The sequence below is a fragment of the Mugil cephalus genome, chromosome 4 (genome assembly GCF_022458985.1).
Source record: "Mugil cephalus isolate CIBA_MC_2020 chromosome 4, CIBA_Mcephalus_1.1, whole genome shotgun sequence".
Taxonomy (NCBI): Eukaryota; Metazoa; Chordata; class Actinopteri; order Mugiliformes; family Mugilidae; genus Mugil; species Mugil cephalus.
Genome location: NC_061773.1, coordinates 4,200,246 through 4,217,057, shown reverse-complemented (window position 1 = coordinate 4,217,057; position 16,812 = coordinate 4,200,246). Strand labels below are relative to the sequence as shown.

Here is a 16,812-nt window from a genome sequence, read left to right as displayed (position 1 = left end):
TTCTTGAATGGATTGAACTGTTCTCATTTATAGATTTGTGCTGTATGTTTGAACACTTGAACACTCAAGCTAAGTGAATTCCATTCACATCCATTTTCATTACTGTGTTTTAATATGTCCAGGTGCCCTTCACTGACCTGGTAGATGCTGCTAAGTGTGTGGTGAAGGCATTATTCATCCGGGAGAAGTACATAAACCGTTCCATGCAGAGCTTTTGTAAAACCACAGCTCACGCCATGCAGGAACTTGGGGTTAAGCCTCTGGAGCTGCGAGTCTACGATGATATTCCAGAGACGCCTGTAGATGCTGGTATAACACGCACACATACAACCCACTTTTCTATCGCAACTAAGCAGAAGAAGCAGCTGGAAATGACTCAGAAAGGACAGAACCACACACCCTTTAATCTTTAATATGAGTAAATGGTTTTATTTCAAGTAGGCTGAGATAACTGTTGCGCCATTGTCTAATGGTTCTAATGGCCATACTGCATAGTTAGACTACTTATTTCTATCTGTTTATGAGATAGAGAAGGTGGAAGAACATTTGTGGGTACTCAAACTAAACAGTTTGGAAGTTTGCATTTGCTTTTGTTATTTATTTATTTATTTATTTTTTACATTTTTTGTTGTACCTAAGCTTTTATTCAGTGATTATGAGTTGACAGAGAGAGCACAACCATGTCACACGTACTTGTATAATAGGTACAATTGGTACAATTTACTTTTTTTGATTTGTGGTTTGTAGTTTATGTTAAAGAGCCTAGAGCTCCAACGTGAAGGCATTTTATGATTTTTCTTGACTCTTTTTTTGACGTTTTCAGATAAAATGGTGAAATGCCTTTGTTCCATCTTATGAAATATCAGATTAGTCTCATATGTGTCCAGTGTTGGCACATAAGAATCCTTCCATTCTGTGGTGCTCTTTCAACTTGCCACAACTTTCCTCTTCATGATGCTGACAGCTTTGTTTTTTGTTCATAAAACATGCTACAAAGAAACATTGTCGTTAGCGTCTGTGGGGTTTTTATTAAGCAACTTCACAGATTTTCCAGAACCACAGTTAATGGTTGAGACAGACGTTTTCTGCAATGCATAAATTGGTATATTGCAGTATTGAGATCTAAAAAATGTGTGGTGCCTGCTAAACTGACACATGCACACTCTGAAGTATTTGTGTTTACATATGTAATATTTTTGCAGCGTGACAGATTGATTAACGTCCCCTGTTTTTCCCAGACGCCCCTGTGCACCCACCTGTTTCAAAAACCCACCCCTATGACAATCAGGACCCCAAGAATATGCCAGCAGACACAGGATATGGGTGCAAGATGGTGGATGGAGTCGTCCACGTCTACACCAAGAAAAGCAACATGGTCAAGTAGGTGTTTGTTCCCTTACGATGAGAGCTGTTAATAAAAAAAAAAAAAGTGGTTTTGCTGGATAACTGTTTTCCTCTGTAGAGGTGCAGAACTTGACCTGCCTTATCCTGACCTGAAGGAGTACATTGCAGACATGAATGTGATGATGGCTCTAATCATCAACGGACCAGTGTGAGTGTTTTCTTAATGGAATCAATGGAAAAGTGCTGTTGTTTTATTTGTCAGTATAGTCTGAATTAAACATATTCCTGCCTCATCTCAATGGTTTTAACAGGAAGTCGTTCTGCTACCGGCGCCTGCAGTATCTGAGCTCTAAATTTCAGATGCACATCCTCCTGAATGAGATGAAGGAGCTGGCAGCTCAGAAGAAAGTCCCTCATAGAGACTTCTACAACATAAGAAAGGCACGGCCCAAAAAATAACTCCAAGATTACATTTACAGTTTACATCTACAAAACTGTAAAGAAAACCCTTCTCCAAATAAGTGAGTAAGTCAAGTAAACGGTGTCTTTGTTGGTTCGCTCTGTCCTGATTCCAGGTGGACACACATATACATGCATCTTCCTGCATGAACCAGAAGCACCTGCTGCGCTTCATCAAAAGAGCCATGAAGAAATACCCGGAGGAGATCGTTCACATAGAGCGCGGCCGTGGTCAGACCCTCAAGGAGGTTTTTGAGAGCATGAACCTGACAGCGTTTGATCTGAGTGTGGACACACTCGACATGCACGCGGTGAGACATAGGTTATGTATCACGGCATTTCACACACAAGACGTTTGTTATGGTTACAAATGAGATTTTAATGATTTTGTTTGTGCATCAGGACCGTAACACGTTTCACCGGTTCGACAAGTTCAACGCTAAATACAACCCCATCGGAGAATCCATCCTGAGAGAGATCTTCATCAAGACCGACAACCACATAGAAGGAAAATACTTTGCACACATAGTTAAGGTGTGTAACAATTCATATGTGATGTACCTCAAATGATTCTTACATACATTTATACACAGACTAATAAGTTCTTCTCTACGACTGTCTTCATTTCTCCAGGAGGTGATGTATGACTTGGAGGAAAGTAAGTATCAGAACTCCGAGCTACGTCTGTCTATCTACGGTCGCTCCCGGGACGAATGGGACAAGCTGGCTCAGTGGGCTGTCAAACACAGAGTGTACTCTGATAATGTGCGCTGGCTCGTCCAGGTCCCCCGCCTGTTGTAAGTAGCCCCTTAACTTGATGTACCTTAAACCTGATGTACAGAAGTAGATTTTAAAGTCTGCTAAGGTTAGAATATAAACATCGATCACTTAACTGAAGTGGACAAACAATAATGGTCTCTGTGACAGTAACAGTTACTGTACGATTGCCACCTTTCCAGTGATGTGTACCACACAAAGAAGCAGCTGGCAAATTTCCAGGAGATGTTGGAGAATATCTTCATGCCTCTGTTTGAAGTCAGCATCGACCCCCGCAGTCACCCTGAGCTGCATCTCTTCCTGCAGCATGTGAGTCTCACTTCACAAGTCCAAGACGATCCACTCTTAAAGAGCATGAGTGATTGTTATTTTTGTCTCTTTCGTGTGTTTATAGGTGGTGGGTTTTGACAGCGTGGATGATGAGTCCAAACCCGAGCACCACATTTTTAATCTTGACAGTCCACTTCCAGCTAACTGGACAGAAGAAGATAACCCACCTTACTCCTACTACCTCTACTACACCTATGCCAACATGACCGTACTCAACCACCTGCGAAGGTATTGGATACACTTTAATGTACAACAATCGCTCATTTCACTTAATTTGACACAATACGCATTGTTTTAAACGCATAAAGATCCACAAACACTGAAATGAAGTTGCACCAGGTTTTAAAGGTCAATGTATTTGTGTACAGACGGCGTGGCTTCCATACGTTTGTGCTTCGTCCTCACTGTGGGGAAGCAGGGCCCATCCACCACCTGGTGTCAGGTTTCATGTTGTCAGAGAACATCTCCCACGGGCTGCTGCTGAGAAAGGTCAGGACGCCACACAGATGACTTATAGAAATGTTTGGCTTTAAACCTTATTTGTAAAGATGGCTCAAGGTTTTGGTGCTGATTGTTTTCTTTTAGGGAATGTTTGTATCATCACTCGGTCTGTTAGGTGGTCCTCATTGTGTGTGGCAGCAGGTAGCCTAGTGCCCGCTGTCTCAGACAAAGCAGACCTTGTGTTGTCATGTCCTTGCAGCTGCAGCTGTACTTTCTGGTTCATGTGTCTCTTTCTTTGTCTCTTATCTCTCAGGCTCCAGTGCTGCAGTATCTGTACTACCTGGCTCAAATTGGCATCGCCATGTCACCGCTGAGCAACAATAGTCTTTTCCTCAGTTACCATCGCAATCCACTCATGGAGTATCTGTCCCGAGGCCTCATGGTTTCTCTGTCCACTGACGATCCTCTTCAGTTCCACTTCACAAAGGTATGGGGCGTAAAAATAAATAAATAAATAAATATGTTTCCTGATTGTGTGTTTAATCTGTGTTTTTTGTCTGTGTGCACTCAGGAGCCTCTGATGGAGGAGTACAGCATTGCAGCTCAAGTGTGGAAACTGAGTTCCTGTGACATGTGTGAGCTGGCAAGAAACAGTGTCCTGATGAGTGGCTTTTCCCACAAGGTAAACGACTTTGTATTTCTTTTGATGTTTTTGTGTGTCAGGCTTCATACACTCTTGAGTTTAAATCTCCCACCTTTACAAAGTTTATATTGTTCAGATATTGTCAGATATTTTAATTATATGCTCATGACTGTGATCCGTTGATGTTGAAGTTGACTAATGATATAGTCAGTGGGGGCGTGGTATTTGGTACAGCTTTGTCTGTAGTTCAGTTCAGTGAAACACATCACTAATGATGATGTCAGTGCTAAAACGTGTAATTAAATGAACAAAAAATGAAATGGCAAACATTAAAAGTAGTATGGTAGTAAATGTAAGTTGCACCAGGTGAATGCAGTTGTACAGGTGTGCCTAATAAAGTGGCCTGTGGTAAGAGGCACCTTGTGCAAATGTTGCATCTGTTAGGTTCAATGTTTCCCTTTGTTTCCACTGACTTATTGATTTATTTTATTCCAGGCCAAAAGCTACTGGTTGGGCCCCAGTTATAGTAAGGAGGGTCCTGAGAGCAACGACATCCGGCGCACCAACGTCCCCGATATCCGCGTAGCGTACCGCAGCGAGACGCTGCTCGAGGAGCTTCATCTCATCACTCACGCTGTGCGCACAGACGAACTGGACACTATCGATGAGGAGGACTCTCTGACTATGGGTCCTCTCCCGGGACAGCGTTGAAAGGATCTGGTCTGTAAACCCCCACCCCTGCGATCCCCTCAGCATGACACCGACACCGAGACGTGCTGTGAGAGTAAATCTGCCGTATAAACACAATCAACCATCACTGTAGACGTATATGCTGCACACTGACAGCCAAAAGCTAAAAAGCCAAGGATACAGTGCTGCCAGGTCACTTCAGCGGTTATCGTTTTATTTTCCCCAATATTTTTTATTTGTTCCTATCGTCCTCTTTAACATTGCAAGTCTGAGTCAGCGTCATGAAGGTTTGCAGAGATCAGCAAGAGTTTTTGTGAATGAACCGCAGGGAAACACCACGTGTTTCTCATCCCATCACACCCGTCACATAAATCCAGTCAGGTTATTCAGGTTATTCAGTGATATGTCCTCATGATAATATTTGCAGAAACACTGACAGCCAGGACATTTCTTAACAGCACTCTTCTCTTCTTCAACAAGCCAATCATGCTGCCTAGTCATTCTCAATGCTTCTGTCATCTCTATCGTACTAGCGTACGGTATAATGAAGTACTGATGCTGATTAATCTGAATAACCCACTGGAGTTGTTGATGGAAGTTGGACAGACCTGCACAACAAACAGACAGGTTTCATCTTTTAATTCACTGAATGCTGCAGCACTGCTCAATAGTAGCCATGCGTTGGGTCCAGGTGTGGTTTTAGACCATTTATTTGCCGAATTGCACATTTAGTTTAGTTCTTCCGTGACTCTAATCAGCCCAGAAAGTAAAGTACCGACTTTCTGTGGCTGACTGCAAACATTCCTTGAAGTGAACAGGCCTCTTTAGCTGCACACAAAATGATTGCCTATGCTCATAGAAAATCATTGGCATATTTATGTTGTTGGAAGTGAAATGTGCGTTGTAGACTTTGATCACAGCACAAATAAATGTGGAAGAATTCTCTGTGTTACCTCACTGTGGCCACGAGGTTCCCTCCGAAAGGCCACGATCACACTCATTCCTTTTCCAGTGAACAAACTAGAAAGTCGTGGAGGGTTTTTCCCTTTGCATGCAGCGCACTGTCCATATGCACCAAGCCAAGACTTCACAGTGCCTTTTCATTCTCAGCGTCGAGCACTGCATGTCCGGTCAAACCGCCCACTTTAAGTGTTGCATTCGTTTTTCCCAGGCCGATATACGTTAGGCCTCTGTGCTGTGCTAACGTCCACACTGACGGAACTGAAAGCACCCGGCTGCATGCTCGGTGTTAAGAAGCTTGTACTTTTGGCCTTTTAAGAGAAACGCTCATTTCTTTCTAGCTCTCTGCGTATAAGTGCATTTTCTGCATGCGTGCATGACTCGCTGGCGGCAGGAGAGACTGGATTTACATGAAGCTGAATGTAAAGCATCTTGACTGATTCAGGGCTGCCGACCAGCTTTTGATTGACAATCTGTTTGCAGTGAGTCAAACAGATTTGAACAGCGTTGTAGAAATGAGCAAACCGTGCTGGGACATGGTTAATACTCTTGCATGGTTCTCGTAGCATTTTCCTCTTGAACCCCAAAGCTGATATCACACGCCTCAAGATTTACAAATCCTCATTACGTTATCACACCGCACTGTCTGCCACTGGACATCAAACTGTGGGCGTCAACGCCACCGTCAGCGCCACCGTCAAGTAGTGATGCCAAGAAAAGAAAAGGAGAATAAATCAGAAAGTGTCTGCCTTTGTTTGAATAACCAGCTGTAAAGTATTAAGATATGATATATATGTGTGTTCGCTTTATAGATGACTAGTATAAAAGAAGAGAAGCCATCTTTGTTCTGCAAGAATAAAAGTGTTAAGGGGTGAGCTATAACCCAGAGTTGAACACGGTGGAATACGTGATTTCTTGTATAAAGTGTATTTTTTTAAAGGCAAGATAGAGATAAGAAATTTTATATTCTCACCGTATTGATGTTGCGATTTAACGTTTTATTTCTGTGGATTAGGATTATGTCATGAAAGTAGAGTTCTTAGTGGCTTAATCGATCTGTTTAAGACACAATGTTTGATCGTCCTCTCTTAATATTACAGTAGTGTTTGGTTTAATTTTCCTGGTAACTCGTTTTGTCAGGTTAAAGAATGGTACGTTCTACTTTAAAGTAGCCAGTCACATAAAAACTGACCTATCTTCTACATCGCATCAGTAGAGTTGACTTCCTCTGGTGTCGCCTGGTGCTTATGTAAATTCAGTAAGCATTTTACTTGTTCATCTGAGCCGAACTACCCGATGGATTGAAATCCATGCTCCCCTGTCGTTGTCTTTCCGCCTAACTCTTCTTTTGAATGAATGTCTAAGAGTGATCTTGTGGATGTAACAGGAACAAGCACTCTGTTGTAACACTCACAATCTGGGCCTTTTCCATCCGTTCAACTTGTTGTTTACCGTTCATTATGTCCACCACAGACGTAGAGCGCCCTACCTCACAAACACAAATCTCTGATATTGACTTTTTTGTAGCCCCGTAATTAAAGTCAGCAGTGTCGCATTTAGGGCAGCCGCTCATTATTAATCAATTAGTTGTTTGCTCTGTGAAGTATTGGAAAACAGTGGAGAACTTTCATTCTTCTTGCTCATAGCACAAGTTAGCATCGTACATAATCACATAGTTTTGTTTGCCTGACTGGCAAAGGTAGTTAGTTTACTGTTGGAAAAAAGAAAAAAAAAACTGCCGTATTAGTTTTTGCTTAAAAAATGATTTAGAAGATCAATAAATGCACAGTTTGGGGTCTATATATATATACACACTCATATACAGTATATATATTTGTTGGTCACCTGACTGATTAGTCCCAGTGAGTAGTGGCCGATGAGAAGAGACTGGACCATCAAGGTATTTTAATCTTCATGGAAGTGGCACAAAAATAATACTTATTCAAACATTGCTACTTGCTACTAACGTTAATAGTTTACCATCCGCATTGAGATTTTCTGTTAACTTGTTCAGCTTCATTCATTTCCGTGTACTAACTCCTAATATTTTTGGTTCTCAAACTCAGTATATGTTCAGTATCTGTGTTTTTACGCCATCATTTTTATTCTCCGTTCCACCTGTTTCCGCGTCCACTGATCTGTAGCCTTATCATTGCTTGAGATGGACTGCCACTGTTTTACAGATTATGTTGAGGATCATGTGTAATGTCTGAACAATGAAATAAAGCATGTTAATTCACTAAATCCGTGTCAGACTTGTCTTTTATTTACAGGTTATATATCGACTACAAATATTAGGCGCCCACATTGGTTTTGTCACAGAATCTTACATATTACACACCGACGATACCAATATTAGTACAAACCAGCTGAATACTTTTATTTACTTATTCAAACCCTCACTTGCCTGTCCATTACTTACACTGGTGAAAAATCTCCTAATATGTTCTAATAAGTCCTCCTTCATGGTGTTTTAATATTTAGTATAGGGTCAGAAAAGTGGTAATTTAACTGTATAAATACAAAATCATAGAAACGTGCAGCACAATAATTCAATAGTTACAAGCCACAGCCTCCAAAACTGAACATAGTTGAATCAACAGCTCCTTCCGTTTTTGGAAACTAATCCTGATACCATAACATTCATGAAACTAAGATTAAGTGGAGGACTGATATGTTGGAAAGAATTAGTTTTGACTAGTGTACCTAATGAACTGGCAAGTGAGTGTATAACCTATTGATTCAATGTACATTAACTAGAAATGTTTTCAAATGACAGCAGACAATTGTATTAACATATATTTTAAAGTGATATTTTAGATTATTTAATAAAGGAATATTTACTGATTTCAAAGGACATTAAGTACATAACTCCCAGCACACCTTCTCTCATCTTCATAGACTAGATGAAAGTCTGATCATCCGTCACTGGTGATTGGTCCAAAAAGATTTCCTCTTGCCATCATAGACGTCTTTTTACCGTGTCGTCTGTCAAGTTAGGCTGGCCGCCTAAATTGTTGAAAAAGAAAACGGAGGAATTTATCAGCGTGACATCAATGTGATGGACAGTGGAAACGGGTTAAGATGCTCTCTGATCACTTACAGCCATGGTGGACTTGATTGCTTGTAACTTGAAGAAGACTCGTCCTCCTTCCTCTGTGCACACTGTCTTCAGCTCCTCTCTACTCATCCCCAGGAGCATGCCGCCGCTTAGTCCGCCGAGACAGCGCACGGTGCTGCCAGAGAGAATTTACACCGATTAATCATTAATAGTTATAGACTTTGACATGTGTCAGAGGAGTTGTTAGCGTCAGCACTTCTCAAACTTAACTTCTCACAAGAAAACAGAACTGAGTTTGTAAGAAATTGAGATTTCCTGCAGATTTACACACTTAACATTTGTTTTCATTTGCCTCTATTTTGAGTAGTTGTGCATCTGCTTCTGAATGTTTTAAATGCTCCGAAGGAAGGAGGAGAAACAGGAGTCATGCTTTAACAGTTCAATAATAAATGTATGCTATTTACACTGTCACACTTTTTCACAAATTACAGTAACAGAATGTTGTTAGTGGGGGACTTTGGGGGTCCTGTGTGTTGAGGGGAGGGGGCTCTGTGGATTATCCCATCCCACCCCTGGCTGCTGCCATTAAGGAGACTCATTACTATGGGGTGGGGGTGTCTGGTCTGGTCTAGGTGGATGCTACATGTGTAAGTAACATAATGAATGAACAATGAATTGTCACAACATGGTCAATGTTATTTACTTCTCCTGTCAGTGGTCATAATGTTGTGGCTGACCAGTGTACGTATGCTTATAAGCATGAATATGCATGAGTCCAGTTATTACCCAGATTAATTTAATACCAGATTTCTGCACTTACATTGGACTGAAGCCTTGGTCTTCCAGCCAGGCCTTCACTTCTGGAGGTTTGGACGATTTCTTCAGGATGGGAGAAACTACAATATCCTTTGAAATGAAGTGATCGTTTAATTAGATGTCAGTAAGAAAATTATTGAGCTGCTTTGACCAGTTATATGTGTCAGACAGTTTGCAGAGGATGTTTAAATATAGCTTCCAAACATGTTGACTGAGTCGCGTTTTACCCTTCGTTATCATTCTGGCTGTAGCTGCACATTTTACTTGATTTACTAGGGTGTCGTTTGGAACAGGAGTGGAATTTGCACCAGAAGATAAAATCCTGTAGTAGACCTGTGGTGTTTTTGCATTTGCATCTGACCTCTTGTGGTTTCCCGTCGTCGGCCTCCAGGACGTTGTGGGGAACATAGCCTTCCTCCCCTTTGCTGTTCTTCACCTTCCACCACTGCTTGGACCTGTCCAGTAGCTGTGGATGGAAGGAGCACAAGCCTGAGTTGATTGGCACCTGTTGATTGATTACTTAAGGCAAGAACAGAGAGAGGAGCTGAGTCGTGATACCTCAACTATTTCTCCTTTTGCGATGGTGAGCTCCCTCTGGTTTCTTGAGATGAAGTCATACTTAACACGCATGCGTGGAAGTTTTGGCTGAATTAAGCTGAGAAGCAAAGTGAAAAACATCCTCAACGTGAAAAACTTTTAAACATTCTCCTTACACCAAATTACAACTTGAGTGACAGGGTGTACCGTGCTTTTAGAAAAGGGCCTGGTGGATTCCAGCTCATGGGAGCCTATGCACAAAAAAAAAAGTTTTTGTTCATTTCACTTTATGTTTAACTAGAGCCCATGGGCTGCAACGAGTTCAGAAGGTTTTCTGAATATTTGAGGTTCACCTTGATGGGTGCAGGATGCGGACTCTCTTGCCTATTCAAAGGCTCCCCGAATTCAGGCAGTGGACTTTCCTGACTCCTGAATGGAGGCGGTGGACTTTCCTCTCTCCTGAATACAGGCGGTGGACTTTCCTCTCTCCTGAATGCAGGTGGTGGACTTTCCTCTCTCCTGAATGCAGGCTGTGGACTTTCCTGTCTCCTCAAAGGTTCCCCGTATCCAGGTAGTGGACTTTCCTGACTCCTCGAAGGTGCCCTGAATGCAGGCTGTGGACTTTCCTGTCTACTGAGAGGTTCCCTGAATGCGCCCAATGGACTCTCCTGTCTGCTCACAGGCTCACTGGGTGGAAGAACTGAAGTCAACGGAGGGGGGGTCCAGCCATCGGAGAACTCCAGATTGTAGACTGGGATTTCCCCGTGCCATTTGTTACTAATAATACGATCAAAGTCACACCTGGTTATTATCCTGACACTTATTATTATTTTATGATTTTATTATTATTATTTCAATGTTATTGCACCTGGGGACGTTCCAGGGGTCTCCCAGGGACTGCCACAGCTCATCCTCCTCCGGGGACGCCTCGTCGCTCAGGAAACGGATAGACAGAGGCGTCAGCAGCGGTGCCACAATGTGTGAAGTCAGACCCACGGGGGCGTGAGACATCAGCTGGTTGGGACAAGAAAAAACTCTCTGGTAACAAACTTGAGCATCGCACCCTGCACTGTGCAAGTGCAAGATTTTAAAAAAGTAAGAGCAAATGGGGCTAAGACACTGCATAGGGGCTTATAGCACCCTATAATGAAATAATCTCCTGAAAAAGTAATAACGCCTGAAAATGTAATAAAGTTTGCACTTAACTCGATCGAAAATGTAATAAAACCCAATAATGTAATAACTTCACCAATAATGTAATAACATGTCCTGACTGATACTGTAATAACATTTTTACCCAATAATGTAATAAGATTACATTTATCTGTAATTTATTAAATTTTCAGTAGTTTTTTCTCTCTCAAAAATGATAATGTAATTTTTGACAGATAATTTAATATATATATTCATTTTCAGTCCAGAGTTCTACATTTTTTGTTTTGATAATCTATGCATGTTATACACACTGGGTTTGAAACAACAGAATGACAATTGGCTTAAATTGCAGACCTTGAGTACTGTACAGTCATATGCATATGTGCAAATACTCAGACCCCAGATAACTCTTCCCTAAACTAACTTCTTCACTCCATAGATTTTCAACGAATCACTACCACTAGAGGGCCTTCAAGGGAGAACACAACCATCGTCTCTTTCAGTGGTGGCTAGCTAAAATACGTCCAGCAACATTGCAACAACTTTCTCCCTTTATATGATCAGACTGAGTAAGTGAATATGCAATGTCTCAGCATCAATACATTTCTGTAGGATACCAGAAAAGATTTGATAATGGTAGGATAGTGGCGGCTGTAGACTATATTTTATTGACCATGTCACTACATGCTAGTTCTTACTGATGCTAAAATCTTGATACTTTAGCCAAGGCTTCGCTACTTCTTTAAATAGCTTAATATGTCTATCAGGAAATTGTTTGACAGAACATGATGATAAAGTGATAGGCTACAGGCTAGATTTTTGTTACTGACTACATGCTACATGCTAATAAGAAGTTAATTAAGGTGCTGCTCAGACGCTTATCTGAGCTGGAACCCAGTAACCCAGCAGTCATTCTGTTGTTTCAAACCCAGTGTGTATAACATTCATAGATTCTCAAAACACAAAATGTAGAACTCTGGACTGAATATGAAAATATATATTACATTATCTGTCAAATACATTACCATTTTTGAAAAAAGAAAAAGAAAAAACTACTGAAAATATAATAAATTCCCAATAATGTAATAAGGTATTACATTATAAAATGTTATTAAATGTCATTACAATATCAGTCAGGATACGTTACCAATATACATTATTGGTGAAGTTACTACATTATTGGGTTTTATTACATTTTCAATTGATTTAAGTGCAAATTTTATTACTTTTTCAGGAATTTATTACATTATAATGTGCTACAGGGCTCGCAAGACAAAGGAGGCACAGTGGTGAATCAATTCAGCAAACGGATTCATGAATTAAACACAAAGGCTGAGGCACACAAAGCCTGAGATAAATCATCCAAAACAGAAAATGCTGACGCATACTTTCAAGATGAATGGCAGTTCATTTTAAAGGATTTCAAGGGCATTTTAATTTTTCGTACTCTCAGTTAAAAAAAAAAAAAAAAAAAACTCATTACACATTATTAAAACTATTTAATTGAAAAAAGACACTTACAAATCCTATTGCAGAGAAGAAGGTGTGGACAAACTCAGAAGCACTGGGGTCAATGATCATTCCGTTGAGAGTCCCCTGTTAAGAAAGATGCAACGCTTACTGCACATGACAGAATCAATGGGATCAGGTCAGACTGCTGAAAATGTGAACACATATACATAAAAAAACACAAACCAGAAGGTTCAAGCCACACTTGATCTTATGGAAACATGTTGCAAATTCTTCTGGGCGGGGCATGCCCTTCCCTGAAATAAGCAGAACCACACAAAATTAAAACATCACAACTGCTAAAACTTGAGTTTTTACTTTATTGCCTCCGACGTGCATTAAATTACCTTTTTCTTTTTTCTTCTTCTTCTTCTTTACGCCTGTAGCTGCGAAGACTTGTCCAATGAAGATTTCTATGTCACTTAAAATGTGATTGAAAATATCCTGTGAAGAAAGATAGAAAGAAAGAGGAAATCAGTGCTGCATTCTTGATGCTTTTAAATGTTACCGAGCACATTTCTTAAAATGTGCAAATGTGTTAAAACGTGCTCCGGCCTCCATATGAGGAACACCCACCACATTCCTGTCCACCTCTGTGTATGGAAACGGTTCTCCAGTGATGGAGTTTGGTGTTTGTCTGAAGAGTGAACGGTCCTCGTCCATAATGATAGACATTTCATCTTCAAAAAAAAAAAAAACAGATGGAAATGAAGATTATTATGGGAATGAATCAGCTGCATGTACAGTACACGCCCAGTCTGGCCCTCACCGTAGTCAGGAGACGTCCACTGTGGCACTGACTGTCCTGCACTGTATCAAGAAAATAAATACAAACACATGTTGAGGAAATAAAATCAGTAATACATGTAGTAACACATGTACGCTGACTTTACCGGGAGCCTGGATCCGCTCTCCTACGTGAAATTACTCGTCTGAGATCCTTTTCAACATATTCAGCCTGCGAACAACAACAACGACAACATTCACACATCACACGTGTCTTTCACTTATCGGACACGATGACATCCAACTGCAGGGGGTTTGTCCTCACCTTGATGTTCTCACACTGAAACATGAGGACGGTGGTGGCGTTTCTTCTCCTGGACTGGAAGGAGATGACGAGCAGGGAGTTAAACACTTGGATGTCTGTCACAGTATGTAGCTCCCGGATGTCGCTGAGAGCGATGGACTCCAGCTCTTCCTGAGAAAACACAGGAGAGTGTACACAACGTCAGAGCAATCAGAGACAGTGGCATGCCCCCAGTCTGTCCTCTGATGAGGCTATAACTTCACATTAAAATCTGGAAATATCTGTCCGCCTGGTCCAATGGTTTTATGTTCCTTTGAGTAGCAAATCATTAACCAGGCATAATTCCTGCAGTTATGTAATAAACAGGTGGCAGAACATGATTATTTGAGGCTCAGAGAATCTCCCCATCCAGTCAACATGTGTCAGCCACAGTAATGTGACTTACTAATCAAATTTCCACATTGTGTAAAGTAAAATCTCTTCCTTGCTCAAGATTTGTCCACTAGCGTGTCTGTCTCTAACACATCTGAAGACCAGACAGATTCTCATTGAGTTTTGCTGGAGGCCAACCTCTGTTGCTCATTAGGAACAGGATGGATCCTTTAGTACAGACATACACCTGAGAGCTCAGAGAAAGCCAAGAGTGTGCAAAACTGCCATCAAAGCTACAGGGGGCAACTATAAAGTCCTAACATTTAAAATATACACTGTTCAGTTGCAACATTATGACCACTGGCAGGAGAAGTATTTAACATTGACCATCTTGTGACTATTCGATGTTTGGACCTGGTTTTCACATGGATGTTACTAAGACATGTAACATGTCTAAGTAATTAGCATAGACCAGACCAGACACCCCCACCCCATAGCAATGACACTCCTTGATGACAGCAGCCATCTCCAGTAGGATGCAACCTGGAACAACTCAACAAACACGAAGAACAGCACAAGGTGTTGACCTGGCCTCCAAATTCACTAGATCTCAAACTGATCAAGTATCTGTGGGATGATCCACAGAGGCCCCTCCCCTCAACCCATAGGACCCAAAGACCCCCACTAACAACATCCTGTTACCAGACACCACAGGACACCCTCAGAAGACCCATGAGTCACAGCTAGGTCTGGAGACACAAGTGAGAAATAACTAACTATTAATGTAAAAAAAAATATAAGAAAAATAATAATAAAAAATATGAAAGAAAATGTGTCCAAATGTTTTGACTGGAACTGTAAAACACAATGCCACTACATTTCTCTATGATTTAGCATGGAAGCATAACCAACACGTTGCTCCAAAATTCTCCCAAAGGTGCTCAGGTTTCTGTTGACCTGTGAGAGATTCCAGGTCACACATGCTCTGATGCTGTTTACCTGAGATTCGATGTCTTTGAGCAGCAGGTTGGTGCCGCGGACCTCCAGCAGCATGTTCTGACCCCATACTCGACCCGTCTCCTCCAGCAGCTTCAGGCGCTCCACACAGTCTGAGATGTTTGCCAGCTCCTTCCCGTCCAGGTCACAAGAGAACAAGTGCTACAGCACAAAGATGTCCAAACACAAACATTAGCCTGGCGTGATTCAGAGCAGGACACGTTTATGTGATGATGGTAGGATCCAATACCTCCACTCTGTACTGTAATCTGTCCATGGACTTGTTTATGGATGATGCGTATTCCTTCCTCTGCACTGGTGAAGCATACAGACAAGCTACGTGATCCTCATGAACAGGAACAGGTGTAATTACTTTTTCCAGTAATGCAATTTTAACTTACTGTAAATTGACCTGGCACTCGGCCTTGACACACTTGACACCTGCGACAAGGTGTCATCCATAGTAGAATACCCGCTGTCGGAATAAGAACATAATTCTGTCTATGAATTGTGCAATGAAACAATCAACTGATTATGAAACCATATAATTATGGGGAATGCATACTTGGAGTGGAGTGATTCTGCATAGCTGCTGGTGTCGTAACCAAAGGGACTGTCGCTCCTGAACATTGTGACTGAACACACCTGCAGTTATCACATATGACATGAATGATGCACGCCATAAATATGTGATGTCAGTGTCAGTGGTGAGAGCTGACTCACCAACATGCGTCTAAAAATACATTGATAATTTGTTGATTTTTTGGAGACATTTGTGCCTTAAATGAAGCTGAATGAAGATGAAGAATAAAAAAATAATAATTAAAAATGGATTTAGAAGTCAAGCTTTTTCAAGGAATAGAAATAAAACGTTTCCTTGATCAATTCCCACCTTGCTTATCAGATATAAATTCAGAAATGAGCCTTGATAAACACGCACTCGCCAAGCAACCTAACAATGACCGCTTTAAATGGAGGTTTATTACACTGTGTGAGACATGATCTGTATGAAGACAACACAAACACCTTACATCACAGTAAAAACATTTTACAGAGTATTTACTCTACTTTCTATTAGATTTAAATGTATTTGACCACCCGCGGTGTGATCGGTGTAATTTTTTTTTCTGACTGTCTCAAGTGAAACTATCGAAACCCTTTCCTTCACATCACTATCACAAGAAAGACGTATCCTATGTTACTCTTGACATTCAACATCTCAACTCCCTACCTTCAGTGACTGACAGTTGAATCTTGCTTCTTAAGTCCTTCTGATTTGTTACGCGTTTAGTACAAACTCAGCTCATATTATGATCTGGCACCTCGGCAACATCCACAAGACTACCTCATAAATGCGAAGGACAAAGTCCACTGCCAGGGACCAAATGATAGGCCAGATAGGGAGTTGACGTAGATGTGGGTGTGAGATCTTTAGCTTGGCAGGAGCCAGACCAAAGGTCACAAGATACAGAGGAAACCACACCGCCCTATAAGTTTCCACAATTACTTTTTATTAATTTAGAGCCAGGATGCCCTCCTCCACCTTTTTATCTTTCTCCTCTGTGACCCTCGCCTTTTCTATCCAGGATGTGAATGCGTTGTTTTTGTTTTTTTGTTTCCAATATTAAAGAGGACATAGACACAAATACAAAATCTAATCATCATTCTACACTGATGCCCATAAAGTTGGAA

The 16,812-nt window shown here is 41.2% G+C and overlaps 2 protein-coding genes across 5 annotated transcripts in view; one reads left to right on the top strand and one right to left on the bottom strand.

The window, feature by feature from the left end:
- LOC125006254 (AMP deaminase 2-like) overlaps positions 1-7,888 on the top strand; it is a 30,840-nt gene extending 22,952 nt beyond the window's left edge. For all 4 annotated transcript variants that reach the window (XM_047582151.1, XM_047582149.1, XM_047582150.1 and 1 more), the window contains 13 exons: positions 123-309; positions 1,239-1,380; positions 1,463-1,552; positions 1,656-1,785; positions 1,920-2,114; positions 2,206-2,337; positions 2,437-2,600; positions 2,763-2,889; positions 2,975-3,138; positions 3,279-3,399; positions 3,665-3,838; positions 3,923-4,033; positions 4,490-7,888. In XM_047582151.1, coding sequence (XP_047438107.1) covers positions 123-309; positions 1,239-1,380; positions 1,463-1,552; positions 1,656-1,785; positions 1,920-2,114; positions 2,206-2,337; positions 2,437-2,600; positions 2,763-2,889; positions 2,975-3,138; positions 3,279-3,399; positions 3,665-3,838; positions 3,923-4,033; positions 4,490-4,705 — 1,953 coding nt within the window. In that variant the 3' untranslated portion in view covers positions 4,706-7,888. The remainder of the gene's footprint in view (positions 1-122; positions 310-1,238; positions 1,381-1,462; positions 1,553-1,655; positions 1,786-1,919; positions 2,115-2,205; positions 2,338-2,436; positions 2,601-2,762; positions 2,890-2,974; positions 3,139-3,278; positions 3,400-3,664; positions 3,839-3,922; positions 4,034-4,489) is intronic.
- Positions 7,889-16,474, bottom strand: LOC125006255 (epidermal growth factor receptor kinase substrate 8-like protein 3). Its single transcript, XM_047582153.1, has 20 exons — positions 16,352-16,474; positions 15,686-15,765; positions 15,522-15,595; positions 15,371-15,435; positions 15,124-15,282; positions 13,774-13,923; positions 13,616-13,680; positions 13,492-13,532; positions 13,299-13,402; positions 13,070-13,166; positions 12,909-12,979; positions 12,735-12,809; positions 10,927-11,072; positions 10,412-10,835; positions 10,266-10,309; positions 10,080-10,176; positions 9,883-9,987; positions 9,526-9,611; positions 8,748-8,880; positions 7,889-8,653 (listed from the first exon to the last, which is right to left on the bottom strand). Exons 2-20 carry the CDS (start codon positions 15,748-15,750, stop codon positions 8,636-8,638), a joined length of 2,019 nt encoding a protein of 672 aa, XP_047438109.1. The 5' UTR covers positions 15,751-15,765; positions 16,352-16,474; the 3' UTR covers positions 7,889-8,635.
- Positions 16,475-16,812: the final 338 nt, after the last annotated feature.

Coding starts and splice junctions, on each gene's coding strand:
- LOC125006255 (XM_047582153.1), bottom strand. CDS start 15,750: ATGTTCAGGAGCGACAGTCCCTTTGGTTACGACACCAGCAGCTATGCA. Junction 15,436..15,521: donor GAGTGCCAGGTCAATTTACA/GTAAGTTAAAAT, acceptor ATGCTTCACCAG/TGCAGAGGAAGGAATACGCA. Junction 11,073..12,734: donor TCTTCTCTGCAATAGGATTT/GTAAGTGTCTTT, acceptor TGTCCCAACCAG/CTGATGTCTCACGCCCCCGT.